Source organism: Lissotriton helveticus, chromosome 1_1, assembly GCF_964261635.1.
Source record: "Lissotriton helveticus chromosome 1_1, aLisHel1.1, whole genome shotgun sequence".
NCBI classification, from domain to species: domain Eukaryota; kingdom Metazoa; phylum Chordata; class Amphibia; order Caudata; family Salamandridae; genus Lissotriton; species Lissotriton helveticus.
In genome coordinates, this window is record NC_136057.1 from 1,871,886,875 (window position 1) to 1,871,913,697 (window position 26,823).

Here is a 26,823-nt window from a genome sequence, read left to right on the forward strand (position 1 = left end):
GTTTCATGACGAGCTGGGCTCGTCATGAGCGTGCGAGGAGGCTACCTCATGACGAGCCCAGCTCGTCATCAGCGTCGAAGGGGTTAATAAGCACCCCCGATAAACTGAAAGATGGGGCTAAAACAATGGTGAAAGACAGCCCTTCAATATTCTTAACGTTAACCAATTTTGAAGCAGAATAGTAGTAGGAGGAGCGATGTATAATAGCCATCTCACCCTATTTTTGTCCACTCTGTCAATATACTATATGGAAAATTCTGGGGGAATCGCAAGTGCAATATCGGCGGCCAAACAGTCTTAAAGCCAAGTTTTAGAAAGAAACATCAATTCCCAATGGTTCTCGACGAGTAAATAAAAAATGTCCAGAGCATGTCTGTGTAAGGAACGACAATTGATAAGGCAGGCAGAAAAGGTGGAACCTAATGTGGGTAGAGACAAGTCACCAGGCCCATTGTGAGGCTCAAATCTTCTGCTCATACCTCAGGAGGGGATATACATCTCAGGAACTTCAAGGGAGAAACATCACCGAGGTTATTTCAATCCTACTCCTAGGTTGGTATCGGTAAACTCACATATACGATTACAGGAGGCAGCATAAAAAACTAGCAATTCAACCCTAGAGTACCTACGAGGGGGCAAGTCGCAGCTTACTGGCAGCATGGCTGGCAGCATGGCTGGCACTGGCCACGATGCGGAAGTGGACAGGCGTAGATGGGCTAGCCTTTGGTGTGCCAGCAGTACATCCACTGCACATCCGTGGAATCAAGCAACTCATAGTGTGAGGGCGCTGCAACAAAGTGCGTCAAAAAGAAAATGGCGCCTCAGCATGGACTCAAATGGAATGCAGAAGCTTTGTAGGGTTAAAGTGCAATTTGCCCTACAAGAGGTAAAGTGATACCTCAAAGTAGCAAAGTACATTAAAGCAGCCTTTATGAAGGAAATCTCCCCCCAACTGTGCAAATTCGGCTATGCCCATATGAGAATATTCATCTAGTTTTCCAAAGAAGCCCCCTCAATAGTGCAATTTTGACTTTCAGTAAAAACAGCAACATATAACAAGCATTAAAAAAACTTGAGCAAACTAGCCACAACGTGTCTGCCGCATCAAGCAACTGATATACTGAGGACATTGAAACACTAGAGTGTGCCGAAAAGAAAATGGTGGCTCAGTGTGGACTCCAATTAAATGTGGAAGGGGGGTTGGGTTAAAGTACAATAAATACTCTTGCCACCCCATACTCCTACCCACCCTAAACCCTAAAAATACCCTTGCCACCCAAATACCTTTATCCACCCTAAACGCTAAAAATACCCTTGACACCCAAATACCCCTACCCACCCTAAACCCTAAAAATAACTGTGCCACCCAAATACCTTCACCCACCCTAAACGCTAAAAATGTGTGCGGTAAAGGCATATGCATGGTACAGATGCGCGGTAAAGGTATTCTGTGGTAATGAACGTGTTGTATTGGCTTTTCCCCTTCCCAATGTCGCCAAGCCCCAACATTCTGCTGATACTCCAACGTTTTCCATGACAACAAGCTAAACATCTACCCTGAAAACATGCCCCCGGCGTCCCTGACGACAACAAGCCCTAGTGCCCCCCAACAAGAAGACCCAATATCCCCGACAAGCGCCATTGTTCCAACACCAAGTGCCAATGTCCCCAGACACCAAGAACAAACATCCCCAGACAGAGAGTACCAAAGTCCCTCGACAACAAAACAACGTGCCACTACCACATTCACCTGCAAAAATAATTGATAGCCTCATTTACCTGCACAGCCAAAGGCCAGGTGATAACGTGAAGAGGGGCTAAACTTGACACAGCAGACGTTAGCCTTTGCTTCAATGCTCGCAACTGAATTGTCCAGGTTGGTGGACCACAATTTGACTGGAAGAGAAAAGTTGATAAGAGAATCCGTGAGGCTGGGACCAAGTTTATACGAGCTCTACTTCTATGCACAGTGATTAACAGATAATGTACAAGAAAGCACAGAAGCAAAACAATATTTTATACACATTCTGATCGGTTTTCATGGGATGATGAAAATCAGATATTTCATTTTGCAGGCACCACTGAACAGCTTATACCTGCCCATCTCAATAAGGAGTTAAGGATTTTTTTGCAGAATGGCTGCATGAAATTTACGGCAGCTGATTAATCTTTACATCATCCACGGTTCCACATTATAAATAGTAGAAGATATACTTGTGAAGAATAAGATTGTCATAAAATGTTTGAATCGGAAAAAGAAGCCCTTCCATCTGTGAGAACAATGTGTGTAATGCTTGTGACACCCGATATATTTGGGTTCCCTTGAGTTTTTTAGGTCTCGCCAGGGTTTCAGCGCATGCGCTGCTCACCTTGGCGAGACCTATAGACGTTGGATTTCTGTATGTGGTCTTCGGAAGCGGGGTTTGTGTCAGCCCTGTCGCCTTTAGGCCCTGTCTAGAGATTCTGCAGGCGCATGGCATCAGCGCAACACAGGACCTTCTGGCAGTCTCCTAACACGGTCCGCCTCACGCCCACAGCCTGCCCAGGCCGCCGCACACTCACCGCTGTGTCCCTCCCTCTTTTCTCCTTTGCCTTTTTTCTTTACTGACTCATCACCTCATTTTGCTTTCTTATAGAACTCAATCTTTTTCTAGTCTCTCTCATACCCTCTTCCCGTCTTTCGGTCTGTCGTGTTGTTCTCGTACTCTCAGGGCCCCTCTCAGTCTCTCTCCAACACTGTCTCCCTCATCTCTTTATATTTCTTCTTTTATCTCGTCCTTTCTTTCTCCATCCATGTGTGTCTGTTTCTCACATCCTTTCACACTGCGTCTTCTCTGTGGCTCGACTCGCATCACTCCCCCCCTCTCTCCCGCTTGTCTCACTTTGCCCCCCCCACTCCCTCCACCCCCTCTCTGGGTATCTGGCATGCGTATCTCTCACACCCCGTTTCTCCCCGCCCCCCACAAACACACTTCCCTCTCTCCTGTCCCCCATGGGTTCGTTTCTCTCCTCCCTTTGCATATTTCTCTCTTCTCTCCCTTCCTCCATGTGTCTGCATTGCTCATGTTCACCCCCTGCCCCCTCTGTATATTTCTTTCTAACTGGCTGTGACCACGTAGACGTTATGTAACAAACGCATATTGAATAACACATGTTTTAATGTATTCCCTTATAGTAAGAAGCACCCCGGAAGTAGTCGCCAAAGTCTGGGTAGGGACTCCGGGCTACCCGCTCTTACCACTCGTTCTGGTCCTGCAGAGGGTGGTAGGATAGGGGAGGGTGTGACGATCAGTGGAGGGGTGGGAGTGACTGGTAACCATGCAGGAAGTGGGTATTTTCCACACAGGCCAAAAGAGCCAGGAAACAGTCCATTCCACTTAAAAGTCTAGTATGCAGCAGTTGAGTGTTGTAGTAAGGGTTGAAAGGTTATTGGGAGCCAATGTGATGTTATATGCATGTTTGCATCTGGTTTTGGTGACCAATGGAGTTTACAGTTCAGAGGGAACTTAATCGTGTCAGTTATTGATTATTCTCATAACTATACATATGCTTAAATAGTGATTTCTGTGTAATAAAGCATCACAGCGTTTTTATATTAAGGGATTTGTGTATGATTTCTACACCGAAATAAAATCAAAATGTATATTTTAAAACATTTCCAAGCCATGAGTGTTGTGCAGCCAACTCTGCCCAGCCTTCCTGCCTTAAAACCTGCCAATTTATGTCCTGTCCTGTGACGTTCCCTTTCCCAGCTCTTGAAAGAAACATGCCTGCACGCATGTTACTGACTCTATCCAGTCCAACTGGCCTTTCAAAGCCACTGGCCTTGCCAGGCGCGTGACTCCCTCCCAACCTTTCAGTAACACCACTCTCTGTGGAAGCATTGTGACTGACTTTACCACTGCCCTACTGGCCTTTCAAAGATTGTTGTCTCTGGCCTGACCCATGGCTAATGCCGTGCCAGCCTGTCAGAGACACCTTTCTTTGTAAAAGCCATGTGACTGACTCTGTCACTGCCCTACTGGCTCGTGAGTCGCATTGTGCCAGGTTTTAGTGTCTCTACTCAGAGAGTAAGTGGGAGGGCAGAACCACCAGTGGGGTTCGTGAGTGCTAGTGTGCCTGGTTGAAGTGTCTCTACTCAGAGAGTAAGTGGGAAGCCAAAACTACCAATGGGGCTTGTGAGTCGTAGTGTACCTGGTTTAAGTGTCTACATAGAGAGTAAGTGTAGGAGGCCAGAACCACTGGTGGGGCTCGTGAGTCGCAGTGTGCCTGGTTTAGGTGTCTCTACTCAAGAGAGTTAGTGGGACGCCAGAACCACCAGTGGGGATCATGAGTCGTAGTGTGGCTGGTTTAAATGTCTACTCAGAGAGTAAGTGGGAGGAGAGAACCACCAGTGGGGCTCGTGAGTCTTAGCGCGCCTGGTTTACTTGTCTCTACTCAGAGAGTAAGTAGGAGGGCAGAACAAGTAGTGGGCCTCGTGAGCCGTAGTATGCCTGGTTTAAGTGTATCTACTCACAGAATTTGTCATTGGCTTGTGTCATTGCCCTTCATAAATACTGCCTTCTGATTCGTCAATAGGTTTGTTAGTCCCTCCTTAGTACCACCTTGTCTTCATTTGTAACCTCCCATGAGAACTGACCCTTTTACTTCAGTTGTTACACGGTACGTCTTATTTACTCTGTAAGTACTATTTTCTGTAATGGTTTCTCCTACTGCAGGCACTACATGCTTTCCTGCAACATTCAGGGCGCCATGTCCGCTTTCACGGGGCGCTTTTACAAAAAAAAGCATTTGTTTGTCAACTTGACAAACAAATACGTTTTTAGGTAAATGCGCCTCATATCACGCTTTCAGTTTAATAGCGGCGGCGGACCTTTCTTTAGACATGGCTTGTCTAAAGAAAGGGGTGTGGCCACTAGTGAAAGCGCAGCATGGGGCGCTTGTAATCAACAGGCATTTACAATGCAATAGGTATTGCTTTTCAGAAACTTTGACCAATCGGTATTGTAAATGACAATGCCTTTTATTATTGCACGTTTTTTTTAAACCAAAATATAAAGCTTTGTATTTTACAATGCCAAAAGCTCAAAATCTCGCAATTGCAAGACCTATTGCATTGCAAATGCTAGTTTTACCTGAGTACCACTAACAGAAAGGGGACGTTCTGAGATCACTTTTGAGTAGAAGATATTTTTCTGCAGTAGGGCTTATTGTCAGGCATCAATCACATAAATACCAGCACAACCTCGCGAGCTCTGATCCGGTTGGGTGTTTTTACATTGGGTGATCTATTCAAAGACGGAGTGGTTAAATCCTGGGAGCAGGTCGCATCCACAGGAGTTGAGACCACGCTATTGCTGCGATTTCAGTTCCACAGAGTCCGAACTGCGTTACTGGAACTTTTGGGCCCAGACCTGGCGGAGTCCCCGGAAATCCCGGAACTTACATACGTGATCAAAACATCTTCGTCGCGCAAATTGATCACTCATTTATTTAAATTAGGGGCGCGGCATGGGGAACAGCAACTCTCGAAAGCCAGACTTGCGTGGCAGCGCGATCTGCAAGTACAGATTGATGATGAAATGTGGAAGTACTGCTGTCAAAACACGAGGAAACTGTCTCTTAATGGAAGACACAGGCTGATACACTTCAAATATTTACAACGAGTATATTACACTCCAGAACGTCTACACAGATATGGGCTTAGACAGTCTACCAAGTGTGAGCGCTGTCGTGCTCCAGTGGCAGACTTCATGCATATGGCATGGAGTTGCCCCGGTATCAATACATTTTGGGACGAAGTTTTTTCGGAATTGAGCCTGATATTGGATACGGAACTCCCGGCTAACCCGGCTCTGGCGTTGCTGGGTTACTCCAAGACACTTCCGGTGGCATTACGTCGCCTGGCGGATATGGGTCTGCTGATGGCCAAACGATTTGTCGCCATGTGTTGGATAAGAGGTCCTCTGCCGACTAAACGTAGATGGGCCAGGGACATGCTTTACTGCTGTACACAATCACAAACTTATAGTGAGCTCCTTCCGCCTGTGAGTAGGCCTAAAAATGTTTTGGGTCTCTACCAGACATATCTGAACACCAGGGACAGTGCGGATGCGGGACACGGTGGGTCCGATAACAGTCCGAGAATACTGGAAGAGGTAGCTGGCCCTATTGACTAGGCAACCATCTACAAGGGAATTTTCCTTGGGGATGGGGAGGTACCTGGATGCATTCACACGAGGTGCAACGGGAGGTCAGAGAGCTGTGGGCCTTTCAACATACCACTACACCTGAGGGTATATCGCAGTAGAGGGTTGCCTGGGTGGTCTTGACAAAATGGTGGGACAGGGCGGGGGGGGTCCAGGGTGATGGAGCTTCCAACACAATAGCTGAGGGACGGAGACACTGTCTATTCTTCTGGGTGAGTGGGGCGAGCTAGCGGGCAGTTAGTATGTTTTTGGGGGGTGAGGGGGCTGTTGGGGATAGTTCACATATTGTTCAGCGGAAAGGGATTGTAATGGTCTACTACATTGCTGAACAGCCACAACAGTGTTCTATGATGGAATGAATACATTTCTCCTTGTGGGGCAGGACTGGGAGAAGGGCACCGAAATACCTTGAAAACTGGAAAAGACTGCATTTTATTGTACTGCACGCCGCCGGACCTCCGGGTTGTCGGCTAAGTGGCTGTGTTCGATCCATGCTGGTAACGCGTCCTAATTGTCTTTGTCTTGCTGCCGGCCCCCTGGGTTGTAGGCTGTTGGCTGTGTGTGATGTATGATACCTGAATAAAGGTTTTTGAAACTTTAAAAAAAAAAAAATACCAGCACAACCTTTGTAAAAATCTCCTGGACCTCGTGGGAAGAGGTGCTCAGGCCAAAAGGTAAGGACATGTGCTGTGAAAATCTACTGATTTTGCACCTGCATGTAAACAAATAGACAAAGTTCTATGCCCCTGTCAACCAATCAGCTGCCATTAATCATATATCTCCCCATAGTGTGGTGAGGGCACAGTAACAAGCATCCTCTATGAGATGAGGTAGAATCAAGAATGATCTAGAACTTTCCTGTGGTAGGTATCAACATCATAGAGGTCTTAAGATTTGAGGCCCCAGGGGAAAAAACACAGGGTAGGCCTGAATAAATATGGATGCAGGGTGTCACAAGTGAACATCCAGGAGGGACACTTATCCTACCAGGAACAGACTGCTATGAAGAAAGGGGGTGTATTGTATGGTGTCGTTTTGTGATCTCTCTATGTAACACACTTTCCAACCACAGGTTTTGTTTTTAAAACCCTCAGCTCAACCCTGGGTAGCAGTGGTACTGAGAGGCAAGGCTTACACTGAGGAACAAGTGTAAATCATTTAAAAAGCACCACAACAACTAAAGAAGAAATCAACACGATAATCAAGAAATCCAACACCAATTTATAAAAATAGACTGCATTTTTATATGAATTTAGACACTAGAAAAAAGAAGATCCACTGGAGGGTTCCAGTGAAATTGATTTTACAAGAAATCATAAATCAAAGCAATTTCATTCAACTGTGAATATGGCTTAGGAAAGTCAATTAATTGCACACTTAGAAACGTTTTCATTAAAAACTTAGGTAAATGTCAATGCGGTCGGTTAGAAATACTAGGGGCGTCCAATTCCATGAGGGAGCTTGTCAAGGGGACAAGCAAGTTCCACAAGAACAGTTACCTTCACAAAAGCAGCAGTCCTTCAGCAGTTTCAGGCACTTAATCTGTGTTGCAATGGATTCCCATGGAGTGGTACTGCGAGCACAATAGCAGCCCTTGTTGGAGGTTCTTGCAGTAGAACGGCGAGGTTGAAGCAGCAGCTATGCAGACCAGGGGACAATGTAGGATCAAACATTGGCAAATGCAAAAAGCATAAAAAGGTTTGCAGAAGATGCTGTGTTGCAGAACAGCAAGGTCTGTGGGACTAACCCATCAAGGGAAAGTCAGGGCCACCTCTCAGCTAGCAGGAGAGTCAGCACGAATCGAACGAGGCCCATCGAGGACCCTCTGGCAGCAGGCACAGGGAGTCGCAAGGAAGCCTCAACAGCAAAGAGTAAATGAAGGTTCGTGAAGCAGAGGATGCCGGTAGGACGTGTTCTTTGGCCTGTGCACTTCTGGAGGCTGGAGCTTCTTGGGTCTAGAAGATCTTTTTGTGAAGAGAGCCAACAAGCCAGGGAACGGCAAACAGACGTGGGTGGTGCACAGGGTGGCAGTTCACGTCAGATGGAGAAGGATTACAGTCACCCCAGTTGCAGGGAAGACTGGTTAGGCCTCTGAAGAACCAACAAACTGCCAGCTGTGTTGCAGAGCCGGGTGATGTCCGTGAGACAACAGGATCAGCAAACCAGTGTTCATCGTAGAGGGGCCTGTAGATGCAGGGAAGTGACTCCTTAACTTCAAGGGAGATTCCTTCTAGCTTGGATGCAGGCTGCGTGCTTGGTGACTCGGAGGATGCACGGCCACAGAGTTGCAGAACTTAACAAGCATTTTCAATGCAATAGGCCTCGCATTTATGAGAGTTTGAGCTATTGTCATTGTAAATGCCAATGCCTTTTTTTATGTGTTGCTTTTAAAACAGATAAATAAAAGGCATTGTTATTTTTAATGCTAATAGCTTAAACCAGGGTTCTCCAAACCGCTCCTAAACTCTCGCAAATGTGAGACCTATTGCATTGCAAATGCTTACTATAAAAAAAAATTTAAAAGCCTCAGGAGACAGCGTGTCCTGCCTGCAACAGCCGGCAGGACAAATCTATTTGAGAAAATAGTGCTCGGAGGATGTAGTAAAAGCCTACCCGGCAACAACACACTTAACGGGGTATATTGCCATGGAAGGCTACAAAATGAGACATGGCAGTAGTAAGGAGGGACTACTAAGCCTTTTGACCAATGAATAGCCATATTTTACAGAGGACAATGAGACAAGCCAATTAAAAATGTGGGCGGAGAGTGGGCGGAGCATCAAGTCCCTACCTCAATACAGCATGCCTTACAGAGCAGCGCATGATTTTACTAGGCTTGACCTAAAACAAGCATTGACAAAGTCATTAAGTCTGGCCTTCTTTAGATGAAAATGCATTCATTTAAACCTGAATAAACAGCTTCTCCCAAAGTACTTTATGTTTATCCGACTAACCCCTAAAACATCAGAATCATGGTTAAGGTAGCTTACATCTTTGACCAATGGGCTGAAGTTCTTAAAAAAATCTTTCCCAGTATCAAAGAATAAAGAGAGTGAGCAGGTAATAAAATAGAGAAATATGCAAAGTGAAATGAATGAAAGCTGGAGAGTCCTATGTGGCAATTGTTTCAACAGAGGTTCTGCAACAGAATCTTTAAAGAATGGGAAGCCAAAAACAGCATCCATTTAATGGATAATGGTTAAGCGCTAAAAGAAAAATCCCAAATTCTACCCGCAAAACTGTGGCTTTGCCTCTGTATCCAATTAGCTTACAAACTTAGGGGCATATTTACAAGCTGCTTGCGCCACTTTTGTGTCACTTTTCCCATGTTAAAAGTGTCACAAAAGTAGCGAAAGGGGCTTGTAAATAAGCCCCTTAGTGACTGCCATGAAGCTGAAGAAGCAGCAGCATAGGAGAAACACCTCTTGTGGTGTAGTTTTAGGACCCATGCCTTCCTCCTTAAGTATGCACGTGCTGGGAGGAGCATATGTGACAATTCCGGAAAACCACAGCAGCTTTAGGCAATGCTCGATCTGCAAAGAAAGACGCCCTCTTGAAGAATGTACCCATGGAAGTCACTAAAGCAAGGTTTCCTTTATCACATTCATCTATGGTTTCCACCAGGGACATGCATGTCTACTAGTTTAGAATCTGTTTCCAACTATCCAAAAATGATTTTTATTGGCAATTACAGCTTGATTGTGAAGGGAACATATGCCATTATCATGGTTCTGCAGCGGAATGCACTCTAAAAGGTTAGTTCTTTTTACTTCTCATATATGGTAGACTGTGGTGCAAAATGCTTGAACCAATTGTACAAAACATTTCTTGCAAGGTGCTCCTGTCTTTACAGTGGGAGATGACTCGTTAGATTTGCTCTATTAGTCACTTGGTGACTAGTTTATTTAAATATTATTAACTTATGAATATTAAAAAAAAGGTAAACAGCAGTGTGCTGGAAGTTCAATGTCCCAGTTAGTCTGAACTTCTTCTGTCCTCTTTAAAGAAACCCGTTTCCAAAACTATCATGGGTGGCGAGGTCAATCTTTGTGTTGTTTGCACTGGCGAGTGCATCTCAATATTAACGTAGCATGGTAAAGGAAGCAAGGCTTGTGAACAGGCATGAGTATGTAACATCTGTGAAGGTTCAGGTTTTTTCCCAAAGAGGCACACCAGGAGAGCAGGGGCATTGTGGGAAGCAGAGCAGGGCATTCAAACATGCCTACACCAAAGTATAAAACAGGGCGTTCGGGGAATCTGTCAGAAGCAAAGAAAGTGCAAAACTCAGTGAAGAAAACAGAAATAACGAGCACCTAAATACACTGTACAAACATATTGTGTAATCCGAAAAGTAAAGGTTTAACTGTTCTCTGTGTAAATTAAACAAGTATCAGTTCTGTTTCTATTGTGAAGCCTCTGACGCCTTCGGGTAAAGTCCGCGCTATATAAAAACGCATTAAATAAATAACTGTGTGGACTTGGCGCCGTCTCTGCACATGTCACGGTATATGCGGCGGCTACTGCCATAGCACAGGGATGCAGGTCTGCTGAAAATCAAAGTGCGCACTGAAAATAAAGAGTGTAAGCAGTGCCCTGAGCTGCGGCAAAAAGACACCCGAGCTTGGGAGACGAGTGCAGCCCTGCCAAGTATCACGCATCAGGCGTGACGCTACCGCATTTCAGTGAGGTGGTCTGCATCACCGCACTGAAATGCGATGTCAGACATATAAGGGCCTGTGCCTATCAAGCGCTGTTCTTATAAAACACTAGCATCAGTGGTATATAGGCAGGCAGCTCGCGCTGCAGGGGAGACTTCTTGGTGTCTGGGTTCTGAGTTGCGGCGCAGCGCTTGCTATAATGTAATTACTGTATTGAATCACTGCGATAGCGCGGTATACTTTCACTTTTAAGAGTTCACGGCCCGGGCAGCAACTTACTGAACTTAGAAATGGCTCCAGGCTGGTCTTGATGAGGTCACAGGCAGCGCCGTAATGAATCCCGCGCCCGCTGTATCATACGCGCCTGACCCAGCTCTCTCACCACGGCCCGGTCGGTGGCAGAGTCACTTAAGAACACCAGGACAGACTGCGGCGGTCAGAGTGGTTGCTTCACGGCTCCAGAGCACCAACAACTGTGCAGCTGAGCCGGCCGGCCCGAGCGAGCCTGATTTGGGCGGCCGGTCACAACATAGGGAGGGGTGAGCTAGGCGGCCGGCATCGCCGCGTGAAATGCAGCTCTGCTCGACTCTTTTCAAGTAAGTGTGTGTGCCTAGCCCCAAAGTTAGAGAGGGGCGTAAAGTAAGAGTACTTCGCAGTGGCAATAATTAAAAGATGCAAATTAGCTGTGCTTCCGGCTTTGAATTCTGACAAGTTCAATGCAAACACGCGCCACTCTCCGCACTCGCAGCCACACACAGACTTTCACATAGTGGCCAGTCAGTGACACGCGTGCACAGATAACATTTACAGCATGACACCTTTCGCAGGCCGGCTCCGCAAATGTAACACGATTTCTCTGTGCCGCATAAAAACCCACGTGACATCTACTAATGTCTACATGATCCTCCATATAATTACCCACTGGCTCCAGGCTGCCATGCCCCAAATGCCCGGCGTGCATGTTGCAGTCCGCCGCAATTCGTTTTCCCTTCGCTGTGGGCCAGCCAACAACTCAGACTGTGCTTTACTTTATTCATGAGGCAATTAAATCCGGCGCTCAGGAGAGGCTGGCGGGTGTCTCTTGAAGGTGGAGCCCGTGTTTGTGAGGCATTTATTGTTGCTCTAATTTAATTTATTATGTTTCCCTCGTCTTCATTGCTGGATTTCGCTCGCGAGAAGGTGTCACTCCTGGTCGTTCAAATGTCACTCATTATTACACTGACATTCGGACAATGTCACACATACACATCTGAAACCTTGGCAGCTATGCGAGTGTCTGGGCACCCCCAAAGCAACGCCGAATATTGGGAATACTCACTGTTACCTGGCAGCTCACACAAAGCGATACACGAGCGCAGGCGGGCCGCGGGCCTTGTCCTTCTTATACTTCCATGGCCCTGGTCTGCCCCCTGTCCTCGGGCTCGGGTCGTACGCAGCTGACATTAAACCTGGGTCCTTGTCCTGCTCTCTTTCTGTGGCGGGCGGGCACGCGCTCGCTCAGTGCGTAGGAGGGACGCACTGGTCCTTGTTCTCTTACGCACGCGCCGGCAGTCAGACAGACGGACGGACCGAGCGCCATGGAGCCGCCGCTGCTGCCCACCGCCTGCCTCCTGCTGCTCGACGGGGCCCGCGCCGACCTCTCAGGTGAGTGCGAGGAAAGAGGGGGGGAACATCTCACCCTTGGGGGGGGGGGGAGGTGTCTGTATGTGTGCATGTGTGTGTGTGTATGTGTGCATGTGTGTGTGTGTATGTGCGCTCGTGTGCCCGTGTGTGTGTCTCTGTGTGTGTGCTTGTGCGAAAAGCAGGGGCTGTGGCTGTGTGTGTGTATGCATGAGGCTTCCAAGGAGAGAAAGAAGAGACAGGAGAGGGTGAGCGCGCGACCTGATCCCATTGCGGCCGGCTGCGTGCGCGTAACAGCCTCTTGTCCGCTCTGCCTACTCCTTGAAAGTCAAAAGCCTGAAATGATTACAAAAAGACTCGCTCTGCGACAGCAGGCCTTTGGCCTGCAATCGCAGGGCGAGTCCTAAAAAAGCACTGGGACGAAGATGCAGCAGAAATCTTCCCACTGAAGCAGTCTTGTCTTTGGTCCTGGCTCAAAGAACAGAAGAGTCAGTGTCTACCAGCAGAAGTCTTTGGACAGTCTTTAGACGACAGGCAGTTGGATCTTGAAGTTGTTGTTTGGATGAATCTCAGGACCCCACCTTCAAGGGAGCCCTTAAGTAACCCTGGAAAGGGGAAGGACCTCTTCTGTGGTGACTCGCCTATTAGAGGGGGTAAGGGACGTTACTCAGCTGTCCTAGCTAGTCAGATGCTCCTAGTGGCCAAGATTCAACATGGCAGAATCAGGTGGACACTTCGAGGAGCTCTGGGCACCTCCTTAGGGAGGAGCTGGAAGGGGGGTGGACACTCCCCTGTCCTTTGAGGAGCTATCACGCCAGAGCAGTAGCCAAGGGCCTCTGAACTGGGCAAAACTGGTTTGTGCAAGGAGGGCACCAAATGTGCCCTTCAATGAAGTCTGGTGGGGCTCCTAAGCGCCCCCACCCTACTTAATTCTAAAGTAGAGGTGGTCACACCTCTCCTTCGCAGGAAATTCTTTGATCAGCTTCCCCTTCCGGAGTTAAGCTCATCAGCAGGGGGGCAGAACACAGTCTAGGGTCGGCAGCTGCACGGGCTAGCAGACAGGCCCTGTAAGACTACACAGGTAGGTACTGAGGGGTCCTCTAAGGAGCCCCCAGTACATGGCATCATGCATCTAACACTGGAATCGGTGCCCTTGCATGATACCAACATGTTTAATACCAAACATGACCAAGTTTGGGGCAGCCATTATGTAGTTGGACATCTCGGCTTGCCAGTGTCCACTACATACCTTATAATGGCTGTCCACTTGCAAAGCCTAGTAAATGGAGCCTGGGGTTTGTAGAGGTGTACTACTGCTCGTGCAGGGTTACCCACACACTTAAAACCATGCACCCTGCCCTTGGACTTAAGGGGCTACCTTATGGGCGGCTTATAGGTTAAAAAGCAGTTACTGGGATATAAGGGAACCCTTATATCTAAAGTGAAAGGTGCAAGCACAATTTCACACATACTGCAATGGCAGCTCTGCAGACACAGTTTGCATGGGTTCCCATGGTGGCATAATACATGCTGCAGCCCATGGAAGACCCCTGGTAAGCCAATACCCCAAGTAACTCAGTACCATATAATAGGGACTTATAATGGTACCCTAGTATGCCAATTGTGGGGTGTACAGAGTACTTACCATAAACTATAGAGGAGAAAGAACTGCCACTGGGGTCCTGGTTAACAGGATCCCAGTGAACTACAGTCAAAACACACTGACACCAGGCAAAACGTGGGAGTAACTATGCCAGAAAGATACTATTTTCTTACATTATCTAGCTACAGTAACAATCTTTTTCGTGGATTCTCTATCTACCTGTTGATTCCTCACCTGTATAACAACTCTAGGGGATGGATTCAGTCGGCGCCGGAAGGGAAGCTCGATAACACCACTGAGCCCATATAGTGCTTATCCTGGTGTACCAACATCAATTACCCACCGTTTTTTCCAAGCCTTCGAGGCGATAGGATAAAATGACAACAGGAAAACTTTCCACAGTACCAAAAGAATGCATAAGGGGGTCTTAACAATCGGTGGGTAGAAGTCATCATCAAATGGGTAGGTGGGTGGATCGGTGAGGAATTTGCAGGTAGACAGAGTACCCACCAAGAAGATTACCACCACTGGTAAGTAACTTTTTCTTCTGATGGATACTCTCAACTGCAGATTCCTCACCTCTAGAACATATTCCAAAGCTATACCACGCCCTAGGATGGAGGGTCGATGGATGATTACACCAGAAGGTCCTGAAGGACAGACCTGGTGAAGTGACCATTCGTTTTCTCATCGAAGTCGAGACAATAGTGTTTAGAAAATGTGTGCAGGGAGGCCCAGGTTGATGCATAGCAAATATCCACAATCTGAACCCACTGTGTACGAGCAGAAGTGGTAGATTTGGCTCTGGTGGAACGAGCACGGATCCTTTCAGGAGGTTCTTTGTTGGCCAAGCCACATCAGATTTTACTAAAGAGAATTACCCAAAAGGATAGCAGGGGCGGTTCCTCCGCTAAGGCGGTGGAGCATCGCCCCACTGCCTTTCAGCACTGTAAAAAAGGAAAATAAAATAATACCACAAGGTTATTACCATTTTATTTTTCCGTGCTGAGGCAGTTTTGCAGAGCTGGGCTGGGCTGCGCAGGGGGGAGTAGTGGTGGCACTCTCTAAGTGCCCATGATTGTTTGGCCAGCCTTCTTAAGCCGGCCAATCAGTCATGCACACTTTGCATGTTGTCCATCCAGGCTGCGTTACAGCCTGGGTGGAGAACATGCCTAGGCTCTCATTCCCTGCCTGAGCACCGAACCACGTCATTCAGACCAATCACAATGCTGCATTGCAGTTCTGTGATTGGTGTAGGGGAGCCTGGGTGCTTTCTGCTCGCACAGAAGTCAGGAAAAGGATGGAGGAGCGGAAGCAGTAGACTCGCCGGCAGGTAAGTGTTAAATTATTTTTTGTTTTCTAAAAAGCCACCCACCCCGCTTCCCCCTTCCCACCCCACTGTTGCTTCATGGGAGCAGCTTCTACTGCAGCATAATATTTTCTTGTGAACTGCCTTCCCCTTTTTGGAACCACAGTAGCCAATGAATAGCCGATAATCCAATCTGTGTTCCTCTGTCCGATCAAAGTAGTAATTGACCGCCCTTCTAGGATCTAGCTGATGTAATCCCTTCTCCTTTGCGGGATGAGTGGGAGTGTAAAAAGTGGGAAAAGTGATGGATTGGGCAAGATGTAAGGGGATGACCTCTTTGGAAGGAAAGCAGCTCTAGTTCGCAACACCAACTTGTCTGAAAACATTTTAGTAAAAGAAGGATGACAGCTAAAGTCTTGTAACACACTGACTCTTCTAGCAGTAGTAACTGACTGAAACCAGAAATATGATTTCAATAGTTATCAATCAAAGGGTACAACAGTGAATGGGATCGTACAGAGCCCCCATCAAAAATTTAAAAACCAGGTTCAAGTCCAATTGAGGAACCATAAAGGGAGTGGGAGGGAAAAGGTTAGTAAGACCCTTGAGAAAATGCATGACCACTGGGGACTTAAACAGGGATGATTGATCTAGCAGCCAGAGGAAGACAGACAATGGAGCTAATAACCCTTCCCTTCAAAGTGCCAATTGCACACACCCTATGAGTATGGGAAAGCGCAAACTGCACCACACCATGCAAGAAAGTTGCCCCATCTGCCGGAAAAGACCATCTTAGTGAAAGGGCAACGTGCAGATAAAGTGACGTTTACCCCCTCCGTGCCAGTTGAAAAGGGCTCATTTGTCCCCGCTCAATCTCCAAGAATGTAGGTGGAGGTCTCGTAGATTGGGGTGCAGAACCATTCCCCATACTGGAAGAGAGCGTTCAGCTTGAATGGCATGCAAAGAGGAGGACACGTAGAGAAGCGCTGGAGGTTTACATACCACATCCTTCTCGGCCATTCTGGGGCGCTGAGAATGATATGGGCCCGGTCTTGGGGAATTGTCCTCAGAACCTGAGGAATCGAGGCTATGGGGGAAAATGCATAGTGCAGATGAACAAGTTACTTACCTTCGGTAACGCTTTTTCTGGTAGATACTATATCTGCCTGTGGATTCCTCACCTTGTGAATATCCCCTTGCGTCAGCAACATTCGGAAATTCTTTTTGTAGCTTCGCGCCGACGTGGACTCGGACGTCACAGAGGCACGGCATCGCTCGCGACTCCGCTGACGTCACCGACGCCTACAATAGGCCCACGCCGGCGTGATGACATCAGTTCCGCCTTTTTTTCCGTGCCTTCGAGGCACACGGACGGACCGATGACAATAGACATATACACAGCATACGTAGTATAGAAATCAAAGTAACACACACAGTGTGAAGCAAATGCAATAAAACATTTGAAATAAACAACTCCTTGACAATAAAATAAATACATTACAGAAACTCTGGTATAGAAGAGTGGACAACGGGGAGGCGGGTGGGTCAGTGAGGAATCCACAGGCAGATATAGTATCTACCAGAAAAAGCGTTACCGAAGGTAAGTAACTTGTTCTTCTGATAGATACATCTGCCGTGTAGATTCCTCACCTTGTGAATAGAGTCCCACAGCAGTCCCCACTCCGGGAGGAGGGTGTCCACTCTGCTATACCAGGACATCTTGGAGGACAGAGCGCGCGAAATGGCCGTCCCTCCTCACCTCGGTATCCAAGCAGTAGTGCTTCGCGAAAGTGTGGAGGGAGGCCCAAGTCGCGGCCTGCAAATGTCCTCAACAGGTACACCTCTAGACAAAGCAGAAGTTGCAGACTTCGCTCTAGTTGAATGAGCTCTAATACCCTCAGGAGGGTCCTTACCCGCCAGAGAGTAGCAAATCTTGATGCACAAGATTATCCATCTGGAAAGTGTGCGCTTGTGCACCGCTCTGCCCTTCTTGCAGCCAGCAAAACCCACGAAGAGCTGATCGTCAATACGATAGTCTTTAGTCCTATCAAGATAGAAACTAACAGCCCTCTTTGGGTCCAAGTGATGAAGCCTCTCCTCCTCCTTGGAAGGGTGTGGGGGAGGATAGAAGGTAGGAAGGGTAATGGACTGTCCTAGATGGAAGGGAGTTACCACCTTAGGCAGAAAAGCAGCCCTGGTCCTGAGAACCATTCTTTCAGCATGAATGGCTAAGAATGGGGGCTTGGAACTAAGAGCTTGAAGCTCACTCACCCTCCTTGCCGAGGTGATTGCAACCAAGAAGACCGTTTTAAAAGAGAGAAGCCTCAAGGGACACCTGTGCAAGGGTTCGAAAGGAGAACCCATCAAATAGGTCAACACAAGATTCAAATCCCAATGAGGAACAATAAAAGGAGTAGGAGGGAACCTATTTGTGAGGCCCTTCAAAAATCTCAAAACCACAGGAGATTTGAAAAGGGAAGGCTGATCAGACAAACAGAGAAATGCCGACAGCGCTGAAAGATAACCCTTCACTGTCGCAACGGCAAGACCCTGTTGCGCCAGAGAAAGGGCAAACTGGAGAACATCAGACAAATGGGCTCTCAAAGGGTCTATAGATTTCTCTCCACACCAAGTGACAAATTTTGACCACCTATAAGAATAGATGGACTTAGTGGAGTCACGCCTGGCTGACAAGATGACATCCACCACATCAGGCGGGAGAGAAAAAGAACTCAGGTTGCCCCGTTCAATCTCCAGGCATGAAGGTGTAAGGTCTGGAGGTGGGGGTGTAGAACCTGCCCCTCCATCTGAGAGAGGAGGTCTGCCCTGTGGGGGAGACGGAGCGGCGGGTGAGAGGAGAGGTGGAGAAGGTCTGAGTACCACACCCTTCTTGGCCAATCCGGGGCGATCAATATAACTTGGGCCCGGTCTTGGCGAATTTTCCTCAGAACCCGAGGAATCAAAGGTATGGGAGGAAACGCGTAAAGGAGTAGTGAGTTCCAACTCAACTGAAACGCGTCCCCCAAGGCTCCTTGCATCGGATACTGGAGACTGCAGAATGACAGACAGTGAGCATTCTCGCGAGTGGAGAACAGGTCCACCCGAGGAGTCCCCCACATCTGAAAGATGTCGTGAACCACCTCCGGGTGAAGCCTCCACTCGTGGTCGGCAGAGAACTGCCGACTGAGAATGTCTGCACGAACGTTCTGAACCCCGGCCAGATGATTTGCCATCAGACAAATCTGATGGTCCTGAACCCAGGACCAGAGACGTAGAGCCTCTCTGCAGAGACACTGCGACCCCACTCCTCCCTGCTTGTTGATGTACCACATCGCGGTCGTGTTGTCCATCAGGACTTGAATCGACCGACCGCGAAGGGAGGAAGGCCTTGAGTGCCAGACGTATTGCCCGTAATTCCAGAAGGTTGATATGAAGCAACCTTTCCTCTGGAGACCAAAGACCCTTGACCTCCAGGTCCCCCAGATGAGCACCCCACCCTAGAGTGGATGCATCCGTTATTACCGTGGCCACCGATGGAGGAAGTTGAAAAGGCTTTCCTTGCGACAGATTGCCTTCCACGCTCCACCAAGACAGATCCGCTGCAGTTTCTCTGGAGATCCTCACTGACTCCCTGAGATCTCCGTTGTGCTGATACCACTGCCTGCGGAGGCACCACTGGAGTGCCCTCATGTGCCAGCATGCATGGTTGACCAATAGAATATAAGAAGCCATCAGACCGAGCAGGCGAAGAACCTTCAGAACTGGAACGACCGCTCCATTGTAGAACAAAGGAATCATTTCCTGTATGTCGCGAATCCTTTGAGGAGGAGGGAATGCACGACATACAGTTGTGTCCAGTACAGCACCTATGAACAGGTTGCGCTGGGAGGGCACCAGGTGAGACTTGGGTACATTTATCGAAAAACCCAACCTGTGTAACAACTGAGTTGTCTCTTGCAGATGATGGAGCACCTTCTCCGGCGACTCCGCTTTGATCAGCCAGACGTCCAGATACGGGAACACATGTATCCCCGACCTCCTGAGATGTGCTGCCACCACCGCCATCACCTTGGTGAAGACTCGAGGCGCAGTAGTAAGACCAAACGGAAGGACCGCAAACTGGTAATGCTGCGACCCAACCGTAAAACGGAGATACTTTCTGTGCGACTTCAAGATGGGAATATGAAAATACGCATCCTGCAAGTCGATCGACACCATCCAATCTTCTTCCAACAGCGCTTGAAGAACCTGTGCAAGAGTGAGCATCTTGAACTTTTCCTGTTTCAGGTAAAAGTTCAAGATCCTGAGATCCAGAATTGGCCGGAGCCTGCCATCCTTTTTGGGGATCAGGAAGTACCGGGAGTAGCATCCCTGACCCCTCTCCTGCTCCGGAACCACCTCTATCGCACCTTTTCGAAACAAAGCCAGGACTTCTTCCTGCAGAAGAAGTAGATGGTCCTCCGAACAAAAACCTTGGCAAGGAGGGTAATTGGGAGGGAACTCCTGGAAAGGAAGTGCATACCCATTCTCCACAAGATTGAGAACCCAAAGATCCGATGTAATCAATTCCCAATCTTGTAGAAAATGGGTAAGCCGGCCCCCCACTGGCCCACATGATCCAGAATGGTGGATCTAGGGCTGCTTTGCTGCTGTGGCTGGGGGCTGGGATGGAGAAGAGGAGGAAACATTACGGCCCGAGCTCGGGCTCTTTGTTTGCCTCTATAAGCTCTGTATAAAGTGTTCTGCTGCTGCTGTGGCTGCTGTTGGGTAGATCTATAGTTTCGAAAAGAAGATCTGCCAAATCCTCTTGAGCGTCTTGCAAAAGTGCCCCTGGTCTGAAGGCCCAAAGACTTAGCTGTTGCTCTGCTATCTTTAAAGCGTTCCAACGCAGTGTCTGCCTTCTTCCCAAACAATCCAGATCCGTCAAAAGGAAGATCAATCAGCGCAGCTTGGACATCAGTGGAAAACTCACTAGATTTAAGCCATGCGGCTCTCCTTGTCGCAACAGAAGAACCCATGATCCTTGCCACAGAATCAGTTGTGTCCAATCCACTTTGGATAACCTGTCTTGCTGCAGCTTGAGTATCAGAAATAACTTCTTGAAAGTCTTTCCTATTCTCTTCAGGCATCTTGGGCACCAATTGCTTCACAGTGTCCATAAGAGCATGGATATAACGTCCCATTAAGCAGGTTGCATTTGTGGATTTTAAAGCCATACTGGCAGATGAAAAGACCTTCTTAGCAGCCTGATCGTGCTTTCTAGACTCCTTTTCCGCTGGAACCTGCGGAAACGCACCAGTAGACCTCTTGGAACAGGCAGCCTGCACTACCAAACTCTCCGGTAGAGGATGAGATGTTAAAAACTCTGGGTCCTCAGGAGCTGCTCTATACCTCCTAGCCACAGCTCTAGATACAGCAGGAGCAGATACAGGATTTTTCCAAATTTCTAAAATTGGCTCCTTTAAGGCATCATTAAAAGGTAGTAAAGGTTCAATCACTGAAGAAGGAGAGTGAAGGACCCCTGTAAGCAGATTAGATTTAAACTCTGCAGATGGTAGAGAAATGTTCAATAAATTTGCAGCTTTCTTTATCACCACATGATAAGGTGCCACATCTTTTGAGGGTTCATTAGAAACAGAAACAAGGTCCCATTCAGGTGACAGTTCAAGGCCACTAGCTACAGATAGGTCCTCAAAAGGGTCCTCAGAATCATGAAGCTCGCCTTCCTCAAGATTTTCTTCTCTATATCTCTCCTCATCCATCCATCTTTGGGCTTCACGCCTAGATCTCATCTTCACATTCGAAGCCCTCGGATCCGCAATCGACTCCGACGGAGCCGGAGCCGGCGTCGAACCCGACGTCGGACGAGGAAGAGATTCACGACGTCGTTCAGGGTTCGGCATCATAGTTGATGGAACTGGAGTCGAAGGAATCGGAGTCATCGAACTCGGCGTCGATGGCTTCGGTGTCGAAGGCCTCGCCGGAGTCGGATAATGCCAATGCGGCGCCGGAGCCGGCATAAAAGGCATAAAGGGCGCAGGTGCATAGGAATGAGGAATACCCAAACCATATGCCATAGGACCCATAGGACCAGTAGGAGCCCCAGAGGGATACATAGCCCTTGAATAAATTCCGAACATCGCATTCAGGAATTGCGAAGGGTCTTGACCTGGAGCCGGGAAGGCTGGGTATGAACCCCCAGGTTGCTCTTGAGGACGTGGAGTCGAAACGACGTCAACCTCTTCTTCAGGTTGGTGTACCGGAGTCGTACTACCTTCTGGCATCCGAGCTCCACCCTCACCAACCTCCTCCTCCTCACCTTCATCCTCCCGACCTGAAGGATGTGATGGGTCCGGAGATGGAGCACACTTCCGCTTCGGTGAACTCGGAGAGTCCGCATGCGATGCTTCAACCTCGACATCGGGATCCTCCGAAGCCGACGAAACCACCTTCTCAACCAGTTTCACCTGTGACTTCGGTTTGGAACCCGACTCCTTCCTCGATCGATGTCGGGATTCATGGGTTCTCTTCTTATGCTTCTTTCTAGAAGACCTCGAAGCATTCGCTGATGACGAATCCGATCGCGACCTCGATCGAGATCTTGACTTCGAACGACGAGTTCGCGAAATTTATTTTTTCTTTTCTTTTCCTCCTTTAAACTTAGCAACCAGAAGTTTCGCTTCTCTCTCTCGGAGAGCCTTCGGTGTCATCTTCTTGCAAGATTGGCAGTCCTCGACGTCGTGGTCGGAGCTTAGACACCACAAACAGCATTCATGCAGATCTGTAATGGACATTACTCTGTTACATTCTCCGCAAACTTTAAATCCAGTCTTCTTCGAAGTCATGATGAAAACGAGAAGACAAAGACACTAGAAGTTTAGATAGTAACAAAGTTACAGTAAAAGCTACAGACGATCCCAGAAAACCGTTAGCGTCGACGACACAGAAAAAAGGGAACTGATGTCATCACGCCGGCGTGGGCCTATTGTAGGCGTCGGTGACGTTAGCGGAGTCGCGAGCGATGCCGTGCCTCTGTGACGTCCGAGTCCACGTCGGCGCGAAGCTACAAAAAGAATTTCCGAATGTTGCTGACGCAAGGGGATATTCACAAGGTGAGGAATCCACACGGCAGATGTATCTATCAGAAGAAAGTTTCACCTCAATGGAAATGTGTCTGCCACATCCAGTAAGTACCCTTAACGGATACTGGAGGGCAATGAACTGCGGGCATTGATCATTTTCGGAGGAAGTGTACAAGTTCACCTGAGGAGTGCCCCACTGGGCGAAGATGTCCTGGTCTACATCTGGCAGAAGACACCCCTCACGATCAGCAAGATGACGCCAGCTCAGACTATCTGCGCTGACATTTAGAGACCCCAGTCGCTGATTGGCAGTGAATCGGATCCCTTGTCAGTGAGCCCAAGACCACAGTCTCAATGCTTCCAGATAAAGGACATGAGACCCCACCCCCCCCCCCCACCTTCACACCCCCCCCAATACTTGTTGATATTCCACATTGCTGTTATGTTGTCAGACAAGAACTGGACTAATGACTGACAATGGAGGGGAGGAAGGCCTTGAACGCCAGCTGAATGACCCGCAATTCTAGTAGACTGAGCACCTGCTTTTCTGGACACCAGAGGTCTCTGATCTACAGATGAGCACCCCACCCCAGGGTGGAGGCATCTGTCACTACTGAAACCACAGATGGTGGAGGATTGAAGGCCACCCGGAAGTCAGGTTTGCCTTGTTTCTCCACCAAGCCACTTCCGCTACAGTACTGGGGAAGATCATGATGGAGCACGCCAGATCTCTCCCGAACTGTAGCCACTGCTGCGGAAGCACCACTCCAGGGCCCTCAAGTGCCAATGTGTGGTCATAACTAGGAGAATGCAGGAAGCCAGTAGACCTACAAACCGCAGGATTCTCAGGACTGGAATTGCCGTGCCTGGTTGGAGGAGGGAAGTAATTTCCAGCAAATCCTGGAATCTCTGTGAGGGTGGGAAAGTGCGTAGAAGATTGGTATCCAGTGTCGACCCTATGAACTGGGTTTATTGGGAGGGCCACAGGTGAAATTTGGGCTCCTTGGTCAAAAAACCCAGGGAGAACAGCAGAGATGCTGTCAACTGCAGACGGTACAACATCAACTCTAGCATACTGGCTTTGAGGAGCCAGACATCCAGGTACGGAAGACAAAGATTCTGGACCGTCTGAAATGGGCCGCCACCACCAATAATATCACTTTTGCGAAGACTTGAGGTGCTGAAGTCAACCCATAGGGAAGTACCGGAAATTGGTAGTGTACAGAGCGCACCACAAATAACAAGTAATTCTGATAAGGCTGTAAGATAGCAATGTGGGAGTACGCACCGTGCAAGTCCAGGGAAACCATCCAGTCTCCAAGCTTCGTCCCCATTAGAAATTGAGTTGGGGTCAGTATCTTGAACTTTTCCTTTTTGAGGAAGAAGTTCAGGCCCCTGCGATGCAGGATGGGACGGAGACCGCTGTCCTTCTTGGGCACCAGGAAGTAATGTCTGTAACAACCTTGGCCACTTTCCTTCTCGGGCATTAACTCCACTGCCTCTTTGATAAGGAAAGTTACCGACTCCTACTGAAGAATGGGCAGATGGTCGGAGAAGGGAGGAGAAAGGCAAAATGGGGGAGGTGGGATGGGAGGGTGAACCTATAGGAAGGGGAGTGAGTAATGCTCTGTACCATTTGGAGGGCCTATTGGTCCAAACTGAAGGCCTTCTAGGCAGGTAGAAATTGTGACACCCTTCCTCCCACATTCTTTACCTTTGGCCCTGCAGCGACCTCAGTATTGCTTATCAATCGTTTTTTGCGGCTACTGTAGGAGTGACGACAGGTGTTGGTAGGGACAGAGGGAGGATCCTCGATCGAAAACTCCTTTAGTCCTTAGTCAGTGGAGGTTGCAAGCCTGAAGCATGCGCAGTGGGTTTACATGCTTTAAACCTTTCCAACGCAGAGTCTGCCTCATCTTCAAAATAGGCACACACTGTTGAATGAGAAGTCCATGAGATTGACTTGGACATCAGATAAAAAATTGGAGGTATGAAGCTAAGCATGCCGTCTGACTGAGATGGAGGTGTCCTTTGACCTAGCGACCGAATCTGCAGCTTCCAAGCCAGATTTGATGATGTGCTGAACCATTCTGTTCGTCTGCCAAGGCCTCTTGAAGGTGTGCCCTTATGTCGTTGCAGAACACGAGGTAAGAGCATTTGCGTCATGTGCCATAAAGCATGAGTATATTGTTCAAGCAGGCAATTAGCATTAAGAGACTTGAGTGCGATGCTTCCTGCTGAGATTTTCTTCCCCCAAATCTCCATTCTTTTCCATTCCCTGTCAGTAGGCAGCGTAGGGAAAGTGCCTGTTGATTGCGTCCCTGAACAAGAAGCCTGAATAACTAGATTTTCCAGGGAAGGATGAGACGTCAAAAAGGGTGGGTCACCAGGAGCACAGCGATATCTGCAAGCCACCTTGCGGTTCAATGCTGACGAAGAGGAGAGTTTCTCCTAGGCAGACAGCACAGTGCCTAGCAGAGCCTTGTTGAAAGGGAGAAGTGGTTCAGCTGGAGTAACTGAAGGAAGTAGAACCTTTGTGAGGATATTAGATTTCGCCTCAGTGGCAGATAGTTTCAGGTCCAGCGCCTCAGCTGCCTTCAACATTACTTTGTGGAGTGATACCACTGATGGCATAGGGAGTCCTGATGGGTACTCCATAGCAAGTTCAGGGGAGGTGTCCTGCCTGCTGGCAGAGGGCAGTCCTTAAAATTCCAGGGGTTCCTATGAAGTAGCATCCTCAGGATACTGCCAATGGATCGGAGTCTGAGCCAAATACTTCATGGATATAGTGTGGCACGGTATGGCCTGTTATTGTATAGTATGATACGGTGTGATGTGGACTGTCATTGTATATTATAGTATGGCTTGTCATCGTATAGTATGGTTTGGTATGGCCGGTCATTGTATTGTATGGATTGGTATGGCCGGTCATTGTATAGTTTGGTTTGGTATGGCCGGTTATTATATGGTATGATATGGTATGGCCGGTCATTATATGGAATGGTACTGAATGATATGGCCGGTCATTTCATTGAATAGTATGGCCTCTTATTATATTCTGTAGTATGACCTGCTATTGTATAGTATGGTCTGTCACTGTACAGTATGTTATGCTATGGCTCATCATTGTATGGTATGGTATGTTGTATGCTATAGTCTTGTTATAGTATGGTATTGTTGACCCGTCATTAATTATATAGTATGGTAAGGTATGTTATGGCGGGCCATTGTATAGTATGGTATGGCAAGTCATTGTATAGCGTGGTATGATCTGTCATTGTATAGCATGGTAGGGTACGGTACAGTATGACCCTTCATTATGTAGTATGGTATGGCCTCTTACTGTAAACTAAGTTATGGTATTCCTGTCGTATGTTATGGTCTGTCATTATACAGTATGGCATGGTATGACCCGTCATTTTATTGTATGGTATGGTAGGTCACTGTATAAGTATGGTATTGTATTGTATAGTATGACCTGTCATTGTATGATATGGTCTGTTATTGTATAGTAAAGTATGGCATAGAATGGTATTGACTGTCATTGTATAGTATGGTATGACCTGTTATTATATAGTTTTGTATGGCCTTTTAATGTATAGGATAGAATGGTGTGGTATGCCATTGTATAGTATGGTATTGTCGATCATTTAAAAGTATGGTCCGGCCTATGATAGTATAGTATAGTATAGTATGGTAAGAATATGGTATGGCTTGCCATTGTATAGAATGGCATGGTGTGAATAGTAAGGTATAGCCTGTCATTGTACAGTTTGGTATGGCCTCTCATTGTAGAACATGGTATGGCCTTTCATTGCATAGTATTAAATTGTATATTACGTTATTGCTTAATATGACCGTCAATGTATTGTATGGTAAGACCTGTCATTGTATATGGTCTGTCATGGTATGGTCTGTCATTGTACAGTATAGTATAGCATAGTAGAGTATGGCTTGTAATTGTGTAGTGTGATATGGTATGGTATAGTATTGCCGCTCATTGTATAGCATTATATGGCCTGTCACTGTATAGTATGGTATGACCAGTCATTGTATAGTACAGTATGGCATGGGTGTCATTGTATATTATCATATGGTATGGTATGATAAGTCATTGTATAGCATGGTTATGTATAGCATGGTAAGGTATAGCATGGCCTGTCATTGTATATGATATGATTTATTTTACAGTATTGTGTGGGATGGTGTGCCTGTTATTGTTTAGTATGGTATAGTATCTTATACTATTGGCTGTCACTGTATAGCATTGCATGGTATGGCCTGTAATTGTATAGCATAGTATGGTAAGGCATGTCATTGTATAGTATGGTAGGTCATTGCA

The 26,823-nt window shown here is 47.6% G+C and overlaps 1 protein-coding gene across 1 annotated transcript in view; it reads right to left on the bottom strand.

Annotated features, from left to right (window-relative positions):
- Nucleotides 1-26,823, bottom strand: part of COP1 (COP1 E3 ubiquitin ligase) — a 922,999-nt gene that overhangs the window by 384,362 nt on the left and 511,814 nt on the right. The window contains exon 15 of the mRNA XM_078642019.1: nt 1,780-1,896. Coding sequence (XP_078498145.1) covers nt 1,780-1,896 — 117 coding nt within the window. The remainder of the gene's footprint in view (nt 1-1,779; nt 1,897-26,823) is intronic.